A 21,018-nucleotide genomic window follows, 5' to 3' on the forward strand; every position below is an offset into this window, starting at 1 on the left:
AAATTTTTGCAATTATGTAATGAAAATAAATATGTGCTTTAAATTGTAGTTAGAAAGAGGACAAAGATATTGTATTCACTGCAGAAAGAACAGGTCTACCTGATAGGAATGGTAAAAGAGAGAGAGAGAAAAAGTATGGGTACGAATATTGCTACAATCTCAAATACATATTTTCTTTCCTTGTTGGATTCTGGACTTTCTCTCATGCTTACTTAACCTATGTTATTAAAACACTCATACATAACTTTTTGCTTTTTATGTATTTTTCCTCTTTAACAATTAGATTGATTTCTGACTTATCTCATATATAATTTGGAAGCAGCAGTAAGTTAGATATATGGCACTACATTTTAATATTCTCAAACAGTTACTCACCAGAGTTTATTAATAACTCACACATTCTCAAAATACAAATCCTATTAAATCTTATTAAAATCTTGTTGTACGTTTCTAAGGCAGTTTCTTTTCTTTTTATATAGAGACAATGGGCCAGCATTATAGTGGATTTTTGTGGTGTTTTTGTATTTCATTTAAACTTAGATCAGGGATGGTCATCTCTCACTAGTTTTCACTTTCCTTTTTCCATAGATGTATAAGTACATATATAAAAGATATCTTTATTTCTATCTATGTATCTATGTCTATATATATTTATAAACATTAGATTTACTGTGTTCAATTTCCAACACAAACCACCAAAGAAATGAAACTAAAATTAAAGCCCATGGTGTCAAATGAAATTTTATTAAATGGTTAGAATTAATCCCTTTAAAATGTTGACTATAAAAATGTTTTTTAAATAAAGTTTTCTTTCATTAAAACTTTTGGTAAAAGTTCTCTTTTCATTCCTTTCGTCTTCTTTTGTTATTGCTGATGTAATCTATACAGGAAAGTCATGCTAGTTTAAAAGGTTTTTTCTAGTCAATTCCCTTGAATTTTGCTTAAATAAAATAATATATATATGTTTTTGGTTTGAGTGAATTTCTTACTGAATTCATTTCTCTTTCCTTTCCCTATTCCTTATTTTTCTCATTCAATTCCCTTAGATGATAATTTTTCAAAAAGCCTAGATGATAGTAGTGATGCTGAGTACCTATTTCTAGTCCCACCCATGTCAGTTAACTTTCCTAATATACATGTGTACATGGAAATGTCAATGAAACACAGTGTGTAACTATCTTAAACACACAAAACTGCTTTTTTTTAAGAACAGAGAACAGGAAGATAAAACAGGTCCTGCCTGGGTGTTTGGTTCCAGCGGGAAGGGGGAGGACATAAAGAAAGGGTGTAGAAGGATGAAAATGGTGAAATATTATGTCCTCATGTATGAAAATGGAAAAATGAGACTTGTTGAAACTATTCCAGGAATGGGGGAGGAAGGATAAAGGAGAATGATGGAGGGGGTGAATTTAACTGTGATATATTGTAAGAACATTTATAAATGTCACAATGTACCCCAGTACAACAATAATATGCTAATAATAAAAAAAAAGTTGTCAACTTTGTAGATGCTAGCTCTATTCATAACTTTATTATTACTTTGGTTTTGAGCTAAGGTGGGAGGTCTACATTCACCAAGTAGAACGGTGAACTTTTTAAAGCAAAGCTTCTAACTTTGTCTTAGTTGGAACATCAGAGAGAAAAACAAAACAAACAGCAAGTTTGTCAGCCGTATGTGGAGTATGGCTAAGGACATTTTACGGGATCCTGGCTTTCCCTTCCACTTCCCATCCAGACATTTTCAGACCTTAAGGTTGAGGAGCACCTGAGCCACCAGCTCAAAGGTAGGCAGCAGAGGGAACCAGGCAGGACTCACTGGCAAACAAACTTCTTTTTAAAAACATGGTGTTGGAAGCTTTATTTTTCCTGCTTTGACCTGTAAGAACTTCAGAATCTTTGAAGGCTTGATTTTTAATATTTGGTATGAATTATTGTTGGAACCTTCTGGGCTAGATGGTCTCTTGCAGTGCGAGTCAACTTTTTCTCTCAATCTTGTTAATTTTAGGTGCAAATATAACATTCTTAGACACTTTCATTTATTGGTTTCTATAAAAATAACTTTTCCTTTAGTTTCTCCCTTTTAATTTCCATTTGTTTACTATCTCATTTCTGATTCTTGTTTCCATTCTCTTTCAATTTTTAGTAAGAAAAAATTGTCATGAAAATTTTTAATTTACTCTGAGATATAACTGTTGTGTTTCAATAAGAGTTATTATCTGTCTTTTAAATGCCAAGTCCCTTCCTCCATCTCATTTGATAGTTTTTTTCCAGGGTGGTCATGCTGTTTCTTTGCTTAGGTTCTCCATTTTGATAGAGATGCTGCTATTGGGTTTTCTCTTTGCTCATCCATAGCTGGGGTAGATTTCTTTGGATTCTGCTTATATTAATAGTGGCTTTAACTCATGCATCTCTGCTTCTCTGTAGAGCCTCATTTGAGTTGGGTGTTGGTTGCTTTTGTTGTTCTATTACTGTTTTATTTTCTGCAACTTTTGGACCGAAAGGAGAAAAACTGCATGATTTTTTGATTCTTCCATTTCTCCATTCTAATGTCTTTAACAATTGGACTGAAGTAAACATTAGTTTTCTGGTTTTTTCCTCATTTTTAGATGTGAGGTGATTGCCTGTATGTGTGTATGTATAGGTACTGCCACACTGCTCTGTGATGCCAGTGGGTATGTAAATTACAGCAGAACATTTTAGGGAATGAATTGGGAATATATACCAACATTTCATTTTACAGACACATAACTGTGGACACAGCAATTCCATTTTAAGAAACACATCAGGAGTTGATGGTATGCAAATCTGTTAGCAATGACATTTATTTTAGAGTTGTTTGTAATGGAAAACCCTTTGGAAGCAATCTGCATACTAACGCTAAGTGTGTACTACATAAACGTTAAATAAATCGGTGCCCACAGTAAGTAAAATGGAGCCATTGGAAATGATGTATATACTTAAAGATAAGCAAAGGTAAGTTAAGTTTATACAATTGGAGAATATGTTTATTTACATAAAACGATGTCAGTAGTCTGAGTTCACAGTGATGTTAGTGATGATTATGCATGTCACTAATGGAGGTTTCCACTGCCTTTTGACATGTTTCTAAGAATAATTATGGATCACTTTTATAATCAGAAGATTAGTAACAAAGCTAAAAAAAGTAAGAATATTCTACACTCCCCATTGCCATCTTGAGAACAAGAGCAATTCTTCATTTAGCGCTCTTGACTGGTACTCTACAAAGTCCCACAGACAATTATCTCACTTAATCTAGCCAACAGCTCCATAAGGCAGAAATTAGTGTTTTTCACTTTCAGTTGAGGAACTTGAAAGGTTAAAATGTCCAATGTCACACAGTTCATAGAAGACAATGCCACACTGTGAACCCACTGCAGTCTGACTGTAAAATCCACCAAGTTTCTTAGCGCCTCTTAGGATTGTCATATACATCTCAATGCTTTTACAGGTCACAGATTTAATTAAAAGCCTCATCATTAAAACTGCAGAACATCAATCCTTATTTCATGCTCTGGATATGAACTTAAAAGAGGATTCAAAGGACAGAACAACAACACATCTGAAGAGAAAATTATAAAAACAGAAGACGTTCAAATTTATACTTCAATGTAAATCACTGAACATCTTTTTAACAACACATTTCAGGAAAATGGTGGAAGAATTTTGGAAAAAAACAAGGTCCTGATCTTTGAATGATGGAGTATTAACGTTTTCAAACCATCAACTAAATAATTTAATTCACCAAAGAAGCAAACTTTTCTCACAATGTCCTCATAGTATGAAGATATTCTGAATTTTCATGTGGCTTTGCCCAATCATTGAATCAGTCACATATTGTGCTTTCATTTTTGTTTTGAAAAATATGTTCTTCAAACACCTTCTCATCATAAACACAAATTCCATCTTTCATTCATGTTATCGTCTACATCATTAAATTCTACACAGTATAGTGCTCAATCAAACCAATCCACTTTAATCTCAACAAGAGTAAAGTTAACAAATAAGAACAGCATCAACAGCATAAATGATGTAGCCTGAAAACTCAGCCATAGTGCTGGAATTTTGAGGGGATTAAGTCTAAAATAGCTATTTGTAAACTTTCTAACAGCTTTTCTCCCAGAATCTATTATCATTTGTTAAATAATTTCATAACAAGTCATGAAGTCAAAAAGTAACAAGACACCAAAGTTAGCAGTTTAATAGATTATCCAGACCTGTCCCCTAGTGCAAAGGTAAGACAATCAGGTATCAAGGATTCTAAAGTCAAAGCAATAAAATTAAGGAAGAACAGAATACTTAGAAGACACAATCTGGCATCAAGTCCTCATAGGAAACATTCACAAGCATTCAATATTATTTACTGCTTCACTAGCAAGAGAAGTTTTAAAAATTGTACTTGGACAAGTAGTGGATGATAAGGAATGACAATTATAATCGTCATTCTCTTCCTCTAATTTGGAAGGCAATAGGAGTAAAAATTTCCCAATTAAGATCACAAACACATGAGGATTTATCAACTAAACTCTAAGTATTAACAAAAATAAACTATCTTTAAAATCCATTTAAGTCCTAAGTTCAGATAAGGAATAATTTCAATTATTATTTTTTATCTATGATTAGAATAGTTATAGACTGCTAAGATAACACTTATTTGTAAAATAAGCAACAAGGACTTGATGCAAGCATAGCATTCTTAGACACAAGTTAATAATCCAGGACAAAGAGTATAAGATTCTGGATTCTGAGCTAACCAAAAGCAAAAAATATTTGATTTTCTACTCACTCAACTAGCAAAACAAAATAAAAATACAAAACAAAAACCCACCACCAACAAAACCAGGAAATACCAGAGTATATCATGACATGGGTTTCTCTGTACAACTGAGAAGGAATGCCAATTGTGATCCATTTGCTTTCCTTGTCTAGAACAACAATAATTCCTCAATGAAACAGTGAGCCTTAGGTCCACCACAGCTATATTGAAAAAACAAACCTGGGAGAACCCCACTAACATCTCACGAACACATTTAACTTATCCCCAAATCTCTGTGACTAGATGTCTATAAATATCTGCAAAAATCCCAAACATTATTTTAAAGGGAACAGCTGCACAAATTGGTGTCAACAGAAATATAAATAAATGGATTAAAAACTGGCTATCTAACCGTATATAGAGAGAAATCGTAATTGGTAGTCCATCTAGTTGGGGAGAGGTTTCCAGTAGGGTCCCACAAGGATCGATATTGGGTCCCATTTTGTTTAATATCTTTATAAAAAATCTGGAAGACAAAGTAGAGAATGTGCTAATTAAGTTGACTGATGCCATTGGATTAGGACTGGTGGCTAAAGTAACAGGATTTAGATAAATGCTACTGGTCCTTAGAAAGCATAAAGAAAGACCAATGGGAGAATTACTAATCAGGTGGATTTTTTAAAATGTATGTTTTAAAATTTTAATTACAAGTAGTAGAAATACATTGGAAAGAATTTTATGGCTTTGCAGTACAAAAGTTTATTAAGCACAATGGATAAAGACAATGCAGAGTCACAAACCCTGAATGCAGAATAAGAACACCCTCGAATGGGGATCTTTCTGGTATAGCTTTATTCAGAAAACTGGTGGTTGTGGATTTCTCAACACAGGAAGAATACTGGAGGCATTTCAAATGTGCAATAACAAGGTTATGAAAGGGAAGAATAGCTAGATTCTCAAATACTCTCAGACTTAGTAATTGGCAGAAAAATAAGCCAGGAAGCATCATTAAGTTAACCAGGGAAGGAAATCAATCAAAAGCAAATTCTAATAGAAAGGAGACACACACACACACTCAGACACACACACACCTACACACACTCAAATGCAAGGGACAACAGCAAAGACTATTAACACATGGATAGATATATATTTTTCTTTTTCTTCTTTATTTTTATTTTCATTTTTTGGGGGGAGACAGGATAATAAATTTTGTACTGCTGCAGAGGACACTTGGAAATATATTTAGTAGTCCTCATGTAGAATACTAAAATCTTACTATTCTACATCTTAATCGTCTCATGAAGACAAGTGTGAAGGTGTCACTTGCTTACAGACTGTCACGTGGAGCCAGGTCAAATGTTCTTAGAGAAGTCAACCAAGTTGAAAATATATATGTAACTAATGCAGACTGAGCATTTTGATTGCATTTAAATCTTTCATTGTTCAAACAACGGGTATACACTAAGTGTGGAGCACCTCTCATAACTTTGGTAAACCTTGCCATTCATCCTTGCTTGTTGCATTTTCCCTCATGACTTTATTTTTCATGTCACTTAAATGAGAGGATAGGAATTGTTTGTAAAGCTGCAAATTCCTTTCTTCAAAAGAAAAAAAAAGTTAAAATCGAGTATGGTAGTAGTGCATGACTATAACTTCTGCTACTCAGGAGGTAGAGACAGGAGGATCGTGAGTTTGAGGTCAGCCTGCACAAAGTTAGCAATGTTATCCCAAAAGAAAGAAACATGGGGGGTGGGAACCTCACTTAAGTGGCACAGCTCTTGTGTAGAATGCAGGATGCTCTGGGTTTGATCCCAGGGTGCACATGCACACACACAAACATACACACCCATATACAAACACACAAATTAAGAGAAACTAATATAAGAAAAGACAGGCACTGGTAGGCAGTGCCAGCTTTTCATTCCATTCCTCCCCGACTTCAGGACAGAACACAGTTTAAGAATTACTTTAGATGATCAGGCATACTCCTTCCATCTCTGGTGAACTAGCAATGGGGAAAAATTCAACCCTTCTCCTAGCAACTGATTTTCTCCATAGTAGACAACAATACTCAGTTGATTATATGTGCCCAATCTTGGAAAAAAATAACTTTAGAATTACAGTTGAAAAGAAGGGGCATTCTTGATTTAAAAAATAGTGGTATTATTCATGATGCTGACACACAAAAAAGCATTGTACAATCAGAATCCAATGTGGATTTCCTCTAATCTTTCATGCTTGGCTGAAAAGGAAACCATGAGAATCTGGAATATTCCATGGGCATCTTTAGTTTTAATAATCACCATGGCTGTAAGTATTTCATCCTAAGAAACAACACTAAAGTTTGCTACTAATTTTATAGCTAGCACTCACTGAAAAATAAATTCCTTGCTTTGACTTAACAGTTTCAGATGTGTTATTGTTTTCTATGTATCATTCTACTTTGGGAATATGACTGAATAAAACACAAGCAAGCATTGCAAATAATCCAGGAGATGGTTAATTTTATTTTAAAAGCAATAATGCTTAACACATATGATATTTTATGATTTTATAGTATTCAGCACTTACTGAGTGCTTACCAGGTACTGAGAATTATGTTACTGTCTTTATACATCATCATTATATCTAATTTTATGATAATAACATTACGGCAGAGGAATTAGCCCCCTTTTCACAGATGAGGAAACTGAAGGGCCAGATAGGCTGGTTTTGTCTATTGTTACACAGCTAGTAAGTAAGAGGGCAATAATGAACTTGATTGACTCCCAAATATTTTATAGAACCATTGTGCCAAGAAGCTACTTTTGCTAAAGAATAACACAAAGAATTTTCTTCTGGGTTTTGTCTTCTCATATTTGAAATCAGGGTGAGAGATGCCTTGGGCTGGACAAGCCTCTGCTATGGGAAACTGTCTTCTAGACTGTGGGATGTTTGGCAGTACCCTGTCAACACACTAGCGTCCTTAGCAACAGCCCTCTCCCAATCTGACAACTAAAAATGTCTCCTCACAACTCTAAGAATTCTCTGGGATGTAAAACCATCCCTTTTACAAAACCACTGTAGTGGAAGATTTCAAGGTATATTTTTTTGGTCTCTTGTATTCTATCACCTGAATTATGGGACTCCCTTCAGTCAGGAGGATGTGCTTTTCACTATTGTAAGGTTCCTGCCCAGCCTTTTCCTACCTCCATCTCAGTACAACTGAATTTAGAACTTTGCAGGTTTCCATTATGCAAAATCCCCACCACCTGGATCTTAAACTTACATTTAAATGCAAATTAGTATGAAAAATAGAGTAGATGAAAGTGAAAAAAGATCAGATGTTATCTTATTAAGTCAGCCTTGCATTAGACAATTGTTAAACTCATTTCAAACTGCCATCCTGTAAGATAGCTTTATTTATTCATTCCTTTTTCTTTATTAAGGTTACAATATCCAGCAAATCATTAAATGACTTTACAAAGTACTCTATCATTTGACAGCTGAAGAGAGCCCTAAGACTAGGTTGGCTTTTGCGATCCACCAACCTACAGAATCCAAAGATGTGAAGTGTTGGGCTTTGGAAAGAAATTAAAGATCTCCTATACCTCATGTTTTATTGGCTTTCACATAAGATTTGTGTCATTAATTTCATCTGAGAAAGAAGTACCTCTGATTAAAGACTAGTCCAAAACCAAATATCTATATTGAATACAAGTGGATCAGTATCTTCCATACAGTCTGCTCCAAATAAATATCAGGGGAAGAGATTATTTGTGTGTTATTTCTGGAATTAAACTGAAGTTAGAAGCATTAAAATATCAATGAAATAATCAAGTATTGTTATGATTAATAACTCCAGATTGTTTAAAAGTATTGCTGTTTTCCTATGAACTATTTTGAACCCAACATTACACACTACTTTATAAACACTGTTTAAGACAGATATAACTCAAGGCCTCATTTTGCTTATCTATTTCAAAGTTTCTAAATTTAGAGTATGAGGAAATACATACACACTTATTCTGTTTAATGCAGAGAGTTCTATAAAAGGAAGCCAGATGAAGTTACATTTGGGAATTAAAGAGGGCTTGCTCCATGGGGACTGTTGTCAAAACCTGAAAGTGATGATTCTTAAACTTGGTTTGTAAATCAAAATAATCTTGAATAAATTTAAAGAAATATAAAGTAAGAATAAAATGTATTATACTCATACATGGAAAAAATTAGGTAGGTGAGTCTTAGGTGATGAAAGTTTGGGCAACCCTATCGATAATGAAAAGGGCATTCAAGTTTGGGTAATGAGTTTGGGCTCTATGTCTCCCTCACTAATTATCTGTGTGATTTGAGGGAAGTTACCCATTCTTTTCCATGGGCCTTGGTTTTCTCTTAAGTTAAACAAGGCCATTGACCATATTACAAGCATTTATCTTTGAGTTTAAGAAGCAAGGAGGGCTTTCCCTCTGTATTTACCTTGTTGACATCCAGGCGCATCTTCTCATTGTTGGCACTAGCAGCCTTCTCAGCTGCTTTCTTTTGGCGTTGGGGTCCTCTCCCAAAGAAAATGTAGTTGACCAATGCATATTCCAGAAGGGCCATGAAAACAAAGACAAAGCACCCCATTAGGTACATGTCAATGGCCTTCACATAGGGGATTTTAGGGAGAGTTTCCCGGAGGTGGGTGTTGATTGTGGTCATTGTTAGCACAGTTGTAATTCCTGAAAAAAGAGAGAAAGTTAAGAGTAATAACTTCTTATTTCCTTTCAGCCTCCACAATAGCTGGAAAAGTTAATTTTACTCATCTATATATACCACAACATATTTATTGATCACTTTTCAAATAACAGTCCAGTGATTGCCCTTGGAGATATGTATAAATTAATGTATAGTGTATATAAATCATGCTAGAGAATTCCTTTAATTGTATTTTTCTATTTATAATTAAATATGCCGTTGAGGACTAGAAATGTAAATTAAGTGCTATGATAGACATGTGTTTAATATCGGAATTAAAACGGAGAAGACTGTAGTTTAGCTCTCTCTTTTGGTGGGGACAATAATCAGGAAATGAAGAGATTTCTAAGCTGATTCCTCAAGAATAAGTAAGCATTATCCAGGCAGCAAAGCATTGGAGGTAAAGAGTTAAGGTAGACCTTAGGATGCAGGTGATAGGGAGAACTTTATATAAAGGGTTTTTTTAGCGGGGAGAGTTCATGGTCCATAAAAGTGATTTCAAGAAAAACATGATGGGTACATAATAGGGTAGGATGGAAAGAATTGTGAGAAAAGTGGAGATTATGAAAGGGCACATAATGGGTACATATGAGGGAGTTTAAACTAAAAATTAAAAGCAGTGTGAAGCCCTGGCCAGTTTTAAGCAGAGAGGCATATGAACAAACAGAGTTAGGGCAACCACTCTGGTAGTAGTATGGATGGAGAGAAACATGCAAGACAAGAATAAATAATGCAAGTTAAGAGGTGTTCAGAATAATCCATGTAAATAAATGATGGAGGTGAAGCAAATTAAAATAATGACAGTTCTGAGATTAATGCATGTATGATATAGATGACATACATGAACTTTTTGTTAATATCGGGACTGGAAGTGGCAGATAACAGGAGGCAGGAGTCATAGTTCTCATGCCTTTGGATTGGGTAACTAAGCACACAACACCCGGAGGGATAACATACAAGTATCACAAGATTCCTTGTGAGTTCACCCTAGGTCGGGCTGTAATTGCTGGTCCACTTGAGTAGGTATCTCTGACAGTAAGGGAGTAGTTACTCTCAAAGCTGTAATTGGAAGGTAAAAGCATTGGGAGTCCAGAGTCCTGGGTATAACACACTTCAGCTTTGTAGCAAAACAGTGATGTGAAAATACTCAAAGCTTAGCAGTCAAGAGCACACAGATGGGAAGCTTCGAACTGGGATCTTTCTAACTCCAAAAGCTACTCCCTTAGACATTATCCAATACCACATCTCAAAACTTAAAGTCATCTTTATGACTCCTTAGGGATGTGGTTCTGATTTGATTTTATCTTTCTAATAATAATACCATGACTTTTATTTAGTTTTTACACAGCCTCATGAAAGGCTATAGAAAATATAAATTTGAGCCTTGCTTTTATGCTTGATAAAGTGTCTTATTGTTTGAATACATTCTTTGTATTAGTCATTTTGAAACACTTCCAGTTTCATTTTCCTCTTTATCAATTCAACTACAGATTATCCTGCACCAAATATACACTAAAACTGATAATGTTGATTTTATTATTGATCTAAATCTCATTTTAAGATATTTCTGAACCTAACAACAAATTGCTCACATAAAAAGATATTTCAAAAACTTTCTTTTAAAAGATCAATGAATCAGTCATTTATTGCTCCTATAAGAGATATAAAATTAACATCAGATTTTAACTTTAAAGAGGATATTCACAAATTGTATTCATTCTTCCATTGAGCAAGTATTTATTGGATACCATCCTGGGCAGGTTATTCAAATATAAAACCAGACATGGGCCTTTCTCCAGTGCATCTCCCGGTGCCATGTGTGGTGGGGAACCATCACAGAGCTAAGCAAATGTGACTTGTAATTGTGGTTAATCTACACAGGTGAGTCTGATTCAGTCCTTGAGGTCATTCCTTCTCCTCCCTTTTTGAGGCATCACAATCTAATCTTAACAGCAGTCAAGTGATTCTTTTAAACCTGAAATCAAATCATGTTTATGTCTTTGCTTGATGGGTCTCTCTTTATCATGGTTTGCAAATCCTTCATGAGCTTTTAGTCACCTCTCCTGATATAATCTTTGCCACTTCCCCGATTTTACTCCATGTTAGCCTCACTCGCTTCCTGCTAATCTTAGCTTGTTCTTACCTCAAATTCCTTGAGTATCAAGAATAATATTCCTGGAATATTATTGTTCAGATATCTACTTCAAAAAGATATTTATCTTCTTGAAGTCTTTGCTCCAGTGAGTATGTCTGAGTGAGGTCACCTTGATTATTCTATAACACTCACTCACATACCCAAGCTCTCTACCTGGATTATTTCTTCTACAGACTTACCCTATGATAGATACAGATATAATTTGCATGGTTATTCAATTTTACTGCTAGAATCAAATTTCCAGAAGAGGATGTCTGTATTTGAAATGCCTACTCTTTTTAGCACATATTAAATGTTCAACAGATATCTTTTGAAAGAATAAGTGAGTGACTTTTCTAAGGAAGTAATGACTGAATTTGGACTCCTGATGAAAATTCAACATTTCAATATTTGAAAAGTAAGAGTCAGAATTCAAAATAATGAAGAGCATGTAAAAAGTTACAAATTTACTTTATCTGTACTTACTAACAAAAATGTTCAAGAAATATAATTTATTCTCCTCTTCTGTATTTGAACAGAGGGACAACATCAGGCATATGGTAGGCAATGCATGAATGGTTTCTTAACATTCTGATCCTGTTGTTTCCTGTCCTCTGCATGCTGCTCCAAAACATCAATAACATTTTAGAATCCTTTCTGTTTATCCATTTGCTACATACCTTATACCTCCTTCTCTCTTTCTCAAGGGGGGAAAAGAAGGTGGAAGGGAACCCATCCTTGCTACAGAAGCAAAGATATAAACTGAACAATTACACAAGCAATATTACATGAAATATGTTTCAATAAAAATAGCAAACTGACGAAACTAATTGCATTACTAATGACTATATGGTCAGCTAATTTTGACATGGAACAGCTTTAATTTGTGTTTAATTGATTTAATGCTGCATTAGATCACTCAAAGTCTGATGATTAAACACCTGTAATGTGCAAGGTACAGTGTAGTCATGCATCACAAATGCCTAGGTAAGGAAAGTGTGTGTGTGTGTATAAGTGTCCACACACACCCAGAGTCAAACTCTACAAGCAATCAGAAAATGTCCTACCTAAAGCCACTCGAGCAGCTGAAGCATCATAATTAATCCAGAAGGAGACCCAGGAGAGGATGGTGATCAGGATGGAAGGCATGTATGTTTGTAGGATGAAGTAGCCAATATTTCTCTTAAGCTTAAAGCTGAGAGACAATCTGGGATAGGAACCTAGAAAGACAATTTCAGAACATCACCACTATTAATCAGTATTTATAGGATACTTTTCATGAGAGATCCAAAATCAATTTGCACATCTTTCCTAAATTCAATTTAGGTCCTAGTGAAGGACATTTTTTTCTCTGGAGAAGGAGTCTGAGAACACTGGGGTTTTAATTAGCAGGAGTTACTCAGTGTGGAATATATTCTGTCCTCACCAGCAATTAAAACAATCCCTGCTCTTCTCTGCTCAGGCTCACATACCACATCAAAGATATTCATTCCCTGTAGCTGTGATGACAAGAAAACCTTGGATAGCCACTTTGCTCATTCTCTCAATTGTTTTTCAGTAAGTTTATCCTATAAATTTTCTCTTATATAATAAGGTTGAATGCTCTGATCACAGCAAGAAAAAAAATCTCTTCCCAAGCCACAGAACGCATTTAACTCTGTGATTAGTGGTGAGGCTTCAGGGAATGCAGACTGATGTAGGTTTTCACTTGTACGCATCTTTTTTTCCCTAATAATTTCATTGCTTCTGTCAGAGTGCTAAAGGAATCCTTGGCCCACTAAAATATGGAAAATCACTATTTTTGAGGACATACAACTAAAAAATTACAGATTCTTGCTGAGGGTGTAGATCAGGATAGAACACTTGTTCAGCCACCACCATGAAAGAGAGAGAGAGAAAGAGAAAGTTTCTGAAAGCTGGGTTCTTTGGTTGTGGTAGTCTGGGGAGTTACCCTTTAGACAAGACATGAGTGAGCATAGTCCCCAATTATAAAGAGACAGAACAAAGTTGTACTGGTGAGTTTGTCTGAGGGGACTGCAAGAGGCAGGAGAGGGAAAGAAAATGTTAGAGAATGAAAAAAATTGAAACAACCCATCTACATATGAATATAATGCTCTGTATTACATAATGCACTGTACAGTGAGCTCTTGAATATTAGAGGAACATGGTGATGGAGAATGAGCAAGTAAATGGGGGACGGTAATTTGATTAAAGCATGATATATAGAGGCCTGAAGTACCAAGGCAAAACCCTTTTCACTATCAATGTAAACTTAAAAATAAAGGGCAGGGGGGTAAAATAGGTCTTTTCCAGGGATGGGTATCAGTGGGTGAGGGAGGGGGCACAAGGAAGGGGCAAATGAGGGTGAATATGGTGGATGTATTTTGTATTCATATATGAAAATAGAAGAATAAAATCTGTTGAAATTGTTCTAAGAACGGGGGGAGGAGAGAAGAGGGAGAATGATGGCAGGGGTAAATCTAAGATATGTTGTAAGCATACATGTAAATATTTTAGTGTATCCTCTGTAAAATGTTATATGCTAATAAACTAAACAAAAAAACTTCCCATTGGTAAATAGCAGGGGCAAAAATATTCTCATTATTTAAAAGAAATCTTTGTTTAGTCTTTGTGGGCTATGCCAAGTGTCTTAATGTGAAAATAACAACATTTTAATTTTTGTGATAGGGTCTAGTATGTAAGTTCTAGTTCAGGCTGGTCTAGAACTTGGAATCTTCCTGCCTCTGCCTCTTGAGTGCTTGGGTTGCAGGCGTATGCCACCATGTGCAGCAAAGGAAAGAATATTTTAAACAGAAACTTATTTCCATACAGTTTTAGAGGATTTAGAAGATCTCACACTTAGGAAAGATTTTTTTTTTAAGTTAGAAGTAACTTTGTATTTTTAGCACATCATACAGCTCTTGCCCTTGTAGAAAAGATTTGTATGGGTTCCAGATGTAGCAACAGGCCCGCAGAGCTACGTCTTCTAGAGCAACAGTTCTTTCCTGGGACACAACCCTGAGAGAAGTGAACCGTTCTGAGAAAATGTGACCTTTAACCCTTTTTCTTGATACAAACCTGTGGAAAAAACAACCTTCTTGGTGATAAGTTTGTAATCTACAATCGAGAACTGAGGAAGCTCAATCTTCGTTACTCCTGTGACTGCATTATCATCACCCCGCCAGTAAAACTCAATGTCATCGGTTGTATATCCATCTGTAAAAAGAAACACACACACAGATACATAAGACAGAAACAAACACACACAACAGAAAGAACACTGGCTTAGAAGATGACCTTTAAAGACAGAAGACACAGCTGAAGGCTGTGATGTGTTAAGTGGCATCTGAAGTCTATTACTACATTTAAACCTCACACATCTCATGAGTGAAGTGTAACTAGACCAACATAAGGTGCCATAGGCATAGAGAAATTAACAGCAAACGTCCTGTTATAACTGGGAAGTGATTCAGTTACAGCTTGAACCTGGATTTTTCTCGCCATGAATCTCACTCTATGAAAAATGATCACATTATCACATAACACTGGACTGTGCTCTAAGAAGAGACAACAGAAGGGAAAAATTATTTAAGTTATCAGTTTTGTGCTAAAAGCTATCAAGTTATTCCTTCTAATATAAAATATTTGAATTATGATGCATTTGGATTTCATGTCAGAAGAGATGTGATCATGAAATCAGCAATCAGTTTTTCAATATTCAAATTCATGGTCTTCAAGTCTGATTCCATATCTAATCAAGTTTGAAAAATCAAAAAACCCTCAAATAATTTGATTTCAATAATTTGGAGGAGTAGGTATAAATGTATTGTGTACATAGTATGGGTACAGTGCATTTTGAAGGTATGTTCCCACTCACGCAATACTACTTTACTAAACACCTGTGATGCTCATCAGTGCACAGTCTCCGGTAAAAGAATTCTGAATAATAAGGACAGGTTCTCTGGTATCATACTACTTTCAATCCTTGAGTCTGAGTGTAATTTCAACAAATGAGCACAGACATCATCCTAAGTAATGAACCAATGTCTAACTGCAATGAATAGCATATGTCAGACTAGTGCTATACAGTACACTTTAATAGTATTTTACAAACTTATTCACTCTCCAAAATATTCCTCAAGTAAGAGCAATGATTGTATTTGTATACACTTACATGTGAAGACACCATAGTCATTCTTCAAATAACTTTTGCATGTGGATAGTTGAATGTTACTTGTCTGATAAGTAGACAGGATGGATGCTGCCCTCCACCCCAATTACAAAAATAGTGAAAGAAATTAAAGACTGTTGAAATTCTTTGCCTTTTGCTGCTACGTGACTAATTAGTGTGACAGGGATAACTAGAATGTCAACCTTTTGACTCTTAGCTGCAGAGGATGTTCAATAAACTACCTCTCTTTCCTCCAAAGAGAGGGAGTTAAATCTCCAAAGACAAATAAGTATAAGAAATTATTTTTCACAGAACAAGGATACCCTCTATTTGAATGGCATAGCTCAGGATGACAACTTTTTTAGAAATCTGTAGTTCTGTTTATTACTAAGGGCAGTCACTTTTATTTTGGGCAGAAGTACAGTTTTTGTTGAAGAATTATGGTACATTTGTGCTTTTGGAACCACAACTGTAGGAGTTTTGGATAAAAGCTAATGATTTTTTAAATGCTTGTTTACTTATAAAACTATACTGATAGCAGAATTATGGAGTTTTAATTGAGTATTTACAACCAACATTTTATTAACACAATCTATTCTAGAACACTTAGTTTTGTTATACATATTTGTTTTCATATAAAACTTTGATTTTAAAGTAAATTTCAGTCTCAAGATTTTTTTTGTACATTCTAAGTTAATGATGCAGTAAGAGAATTCATAAAAAAGAGCTCCTCACATCCTATTAGAATTATTTATCCAATCCTAAAAAGTGAGGTGCCAATCCCAAAGGATGACTGCACTTTTCTAAGGCTTCAATTTTCCTGTTATTATTGGTCATGAAAACCCTTGGTCCAGGCTGATGTCTCAAATGCAATCCAATTTCTCATTAGTTCATTATATGGATTTCTTAGTTATGAGACAGTTTAGAGTCAATGACAATCCTACCTTTGATAAAACAGTTTAATATAACAAAACGGGCAATGGCTTCTACAATCAAGCAAGGCAGTTAGAAATGCATCATAATATTGAATTTGTAACACAAAACATGAAAAAGGGTATTTGTGAAATAAAAAGGTAATCATGTCTCATGAAAGCAGTCCTAACCAGGATTGTCCTTGACTCCTCCCACTGTGCTCTTATGCAGTTTCCGATGAAACAACAATGGCTACTTACTGCTTTAATGGTCAGGCTTTGTTATGCAGACACCAATCCTTTTATAGAAGGTCAAAGCTTGGCTTTCATCATTTCGTGCACCTAAAAATCCACCTGAGATTCTTATTCAGCTACTCAGAGACAGGCTTGGGGATCTGATTTCTTTAAATAAGCATCTCAGATAATTGTATTTTTTTTTTTTTTACAGTAGTGGGGTTTGAACTTAGACCTTCACACTTGATTGCTTGAACCAAGCCTCCAACCCTTTTGCTCTTGTTATGTTTGAGAAGAGTCTAGCTTTTTAACTAGGCTGACCCAGACTGCAATCCTCCTATTTATGCTTCCCACAGTAGCTGGGAGGACAGGCATGTACCACCACACCCTACTTTTTCCAATGAGTTAAGGTCTCATGAACTTATTTGCCCAGGCTGTCCTGGAACCATGATCCTCCTGATCTTAGCTTCCCAAGTAGTTAGGATTTTAGGCAGGAGCCATCAATACCTCGATACCTGTCTCTTGCTCCTACCATAGTGTCTGACATACAGTTGCCATTATAGAAGTATTTTCAAAATTAATTTTATAAATATCTAATAAGAACCTTTAAGAATAACCCAGAGGATCTTCATTATGTATTTCTCCCTATGTGGTAGTGCTTCTTAAATTACCTTCTCTTTCTTTGTACTTTGCTCTCTCAACAATAAATCTGGACAATAATAATAATAATAATAGCTACTTTCCAGAGTTGCATTACAAGAAAAAACAGAAACATTATATAATGCTTAGAACAGCACTGGGCAGATAATGGTCAAAAATTTAAGGAAGAAACAAACAAAAATATGTGATACGCTTTAAAAAAAATAAGAATTATTCAAAAGGAAAAACAATGACTGGGGAGTGGTTCAATTGTTACAGCACTTACATAATAAACAAAAAACCCTGAGTTCAATACCTAGGATCACTCCCCCCCCAAAAAAGAAAACATTTCGTTGTGTAAGCATTTGTTGCTATTTCATGAATATCAACAAGGCATTGCAAATGAGAAACTTAGCTATTTGCTCACGTTTAGAACTCTCCAAAGTGCTTAGAAATTGATGCTAAAACATTTAAAGGTTATTTTACTGCCTGAGGTTTTGGACTCCAACACAAGGGTATATTGCATGTACTTCTTGGCTACTGATCTTAAAGAAACAAGTCAGCTTGTTGCGGCAATATTGTCAGAGGAGAAACCAAGCGACACTCGGAGGAGTGGAGAACTCAGATTTTAATTTTTACGCTAGCGGGCCCAGACGTATACCAGTGTCTGAGCCCCGAACAAAGGATTCACAGGATATTTAAAAGGCAGTGCAGGGTATCAGGTTACAAGGAATGTGCTCTCCCATAAAGTAGGGCTAGTAGTGGGTTAGAGACCTAAGGTTTCGATAGGAGCAGCGGGGGAGGTCTGCTTTGGAAAGTTTATTTATAAGTGGAGACAAAGGAAGGCAGGAATGGGTGCTTATCTCTGCATGGTGCCTTTCATCTTGGTCCCAAACTTTTGCATGGCTCTAATGGGCAATTCCTCACAGCTCTGTCCGAGGTTACAGCTTTTAATTGACAGTTTACCATGTTTTACAACCCTGTTTCAAGGCTATCTTCCTCTTCAAGCTTACTATCATTTTGGTTAACTTCGTGTAGAATGCTCCCAGAGAAAGCAGATATAGCCTTCTGCAGCATCAGTTTCTAAAACTGAATGACCAATAGTCATGACTGAGTCATGGTGGTCAAGTTCAGAAGCCAGTTCAATATACCAGGTAGGATTAACTAAAAGCAGACCTAGCTTTCTTCTCACTTTTAATCTTCTCTGAAGGAATATTTAGCAGTTTCTCAAGGTGATTAAAAACTAAAAGAAAACATATGCAAATATATGACCTAACTTTTATAGCTTTAATAATAATAATGAATGAAATATAATTAGTTTCCTTTCAAATGATATCAGAAGGAGGAGATGCACTGAAGTTACTCATTAATGCATTGCAAATCAAACTTATCTTTTATATTTTATTCATGGGATTCCAGAAACTAAGTCATTAAATTGTTTTGTATTGCCATCACCAAAAACATAACCCACATAACAAATTCAGATAGGACCTGAATATATCAAAATACAAATTTATTGACATCACCTGGAGGAATTAAAGTGATATATATAACAAGTCTCTGATCAGGAAAGACAAATCTGTACATTTATAAATCTATAGAGATTATGAGTGATAAGATATATTCTCTTTCAGTGATTGCTAAAAATAAATACGTACCACATGAGATCTAAGTAGTAGAAATGCTATTTAAACACATTCACCTAACAGTTGAGCACATTCTTATAATTGATATTATTTTATTATATAATGTGTTTTAAAGTTTTTCTTTCTTTACCATCAGTCTACATAGCAATCTTATTATCTAGTAAATATTCCATTGTACAATAATTTTGCTGTGCAAAATACATGAACCTGAACTGAGACATTAAACCATGGGTACTGATAAGAACAGTGAGAATTGACGAATTGCTGATGCCTCCCATTTATTTTTCTAGTGGGAAATTAAAAGTGACTTATTGTTCTCCCATTAATTATTTAAACTTTCTTCTTCAACTGGATTGGTAAATGTTCTAGGGTAATTATCTGCTTTGTACCTTCCATGGTGTCCACCATGACAATGGGCACTTAGCCTTGCTTTAACTTATTGGAGATATTTTTCCATAACCAGTTGGCAATGATCAAGAATCACTGGTCATGGCTATTGTTCATAAAAGGCATGGATGGTTTCACATTTTAAAAAATTTTCTGCCATTTACATGTATATTGTAGTACTTTAAAAACCTCCTGAATGAAGTACCTAATTATTTAAAAATTAGCATGCAACCTACTACTAATATTTGAATTTTATGTGGCTCTTATTATTACTCTCAAAGGAACTATTAGTAAATCTTCATTTCTGTTCTAAGACACATTAATTCTGCAATGTGCCTCATGCAAAAGGGTTACACAACCATATATTTGAGAGTAACAGCACATCTGGGCCCCCTTCTTACTGAGTCACAAAACATTAAACACAGTAAAGAAAAGGAAATTCTGCAATAAAAAGTCCATTTAATTTTACTTAGCTCTAGCATAAGCCAAATCTATTTGACCAGAAAAATTTTTAGCATGTAAAAATACCCACGTAGGTGTAATCATTCCATAAAACACTGGACTGGAATAATTCACTCAATTTAAGGAAGCCACGCACAGTTCTTTTAAACGTATTCTTTTCCCCTTCCAAAAAAAAAATTCAGGTAAATACACAGTCCTTCAAAACTGAATTTTGTTTCTGTAGTACATTAAACATTCCTTTTTCTCAAAGAGAGCTTTCAGGAAAGAAGGAAACATTTTCAGTGACATCGAGATGGAATTGCTTGTTAACAGAGCAAGACAGACAAACATTTCAGGAAAATTAGCACAGTTCAATCTTCAGTGAGAAGGCAAGCACTCTTGTCATGTCTGACTTGAGTGACCACAATTAGACGTCTGTCCATCCACAATTAAGGAGGACTTCATTCCACACACAGGCCCTTGTGTTGTGCAACCTTATAGGACAGTGTACCATGAATGCAAGAAGCCGGGAGAGACACACACCTGTCAGTCACAAATCATTAAATTCATCACAGGAAGTGGAAGTGTCTCAAAGACACTTTGAGTGATTGCTCTCACTCCTTAATTGCATCTTATTCTTCACCCTTCCTTTAGATGGACCAATAGACACCCATGTTCTGCTGTCAAATCATTTCTAGACCTCAAGCAGTTCCAAATAATTGGCGTAGGATAGGTCAGGCTTCATTACCTATTGCTACCTTAGCAAGGTAGTTGTAGTCCAGCATTCACTGTGCATCAAAGACAACCTTTTTTGTGAATGCAAATACCATTTTTAATATTTAAATCTTACGATGTAAGAGAATGTAAAACCAATGACAAGTAAAATGTCAAATGGTGGGCTTTAAAGATCACTTCTCTATTCAGATTTCAGTGCAACTGTTTCTATTGTCTCTGTATGGGAA

General features: G+C 35.2%; 1 protein-coding gene across 1 annotated transcript in view; it reads right to left on the reverse strand.

Moving 5' to 3' along the window:
- Positions 1-21,018, reverse strand: part of Gabrb2 (gamma-aminobutyric acid type A receptor subunit beta2) — a 218,121-nt gene that overhangs the window by 29,382 nt on the left and 167,721 nt on the right. The window contains exons 6-8 of the mRNA XM_074057711.1: positions 14,706-14,843; positions 12,695-12,847; positions 9,233-9,477 (exon numbers count right to left, since the gene is read on the reverse strand). Of these exons, the coding sequence (XP_073913812.1) occupies positions 9,233-9,477; positions 12,695-12,847; positions 14,706-14,843 (536 nt within the window). The remainder of the gene's footprint in view (positions 1-9,232; positions 9,478-12,694; positions 12,848-14,705; positions 14,844-21,018) is intronic.

This window comes from Castor canadensis, chromosome 16 (assembly GCF_047511655.1).
Source record: "Castor canadensis chromosome 16, mCasCan1.hap1v2, whole genome shotgun sequence".
In the NCBI taxonomy this organism is placed as follows: Eukaryota; Metazoa; Chordata; class Mammalia; order Rodentia; family Castoridae; genus Castor; species Castor canadensis.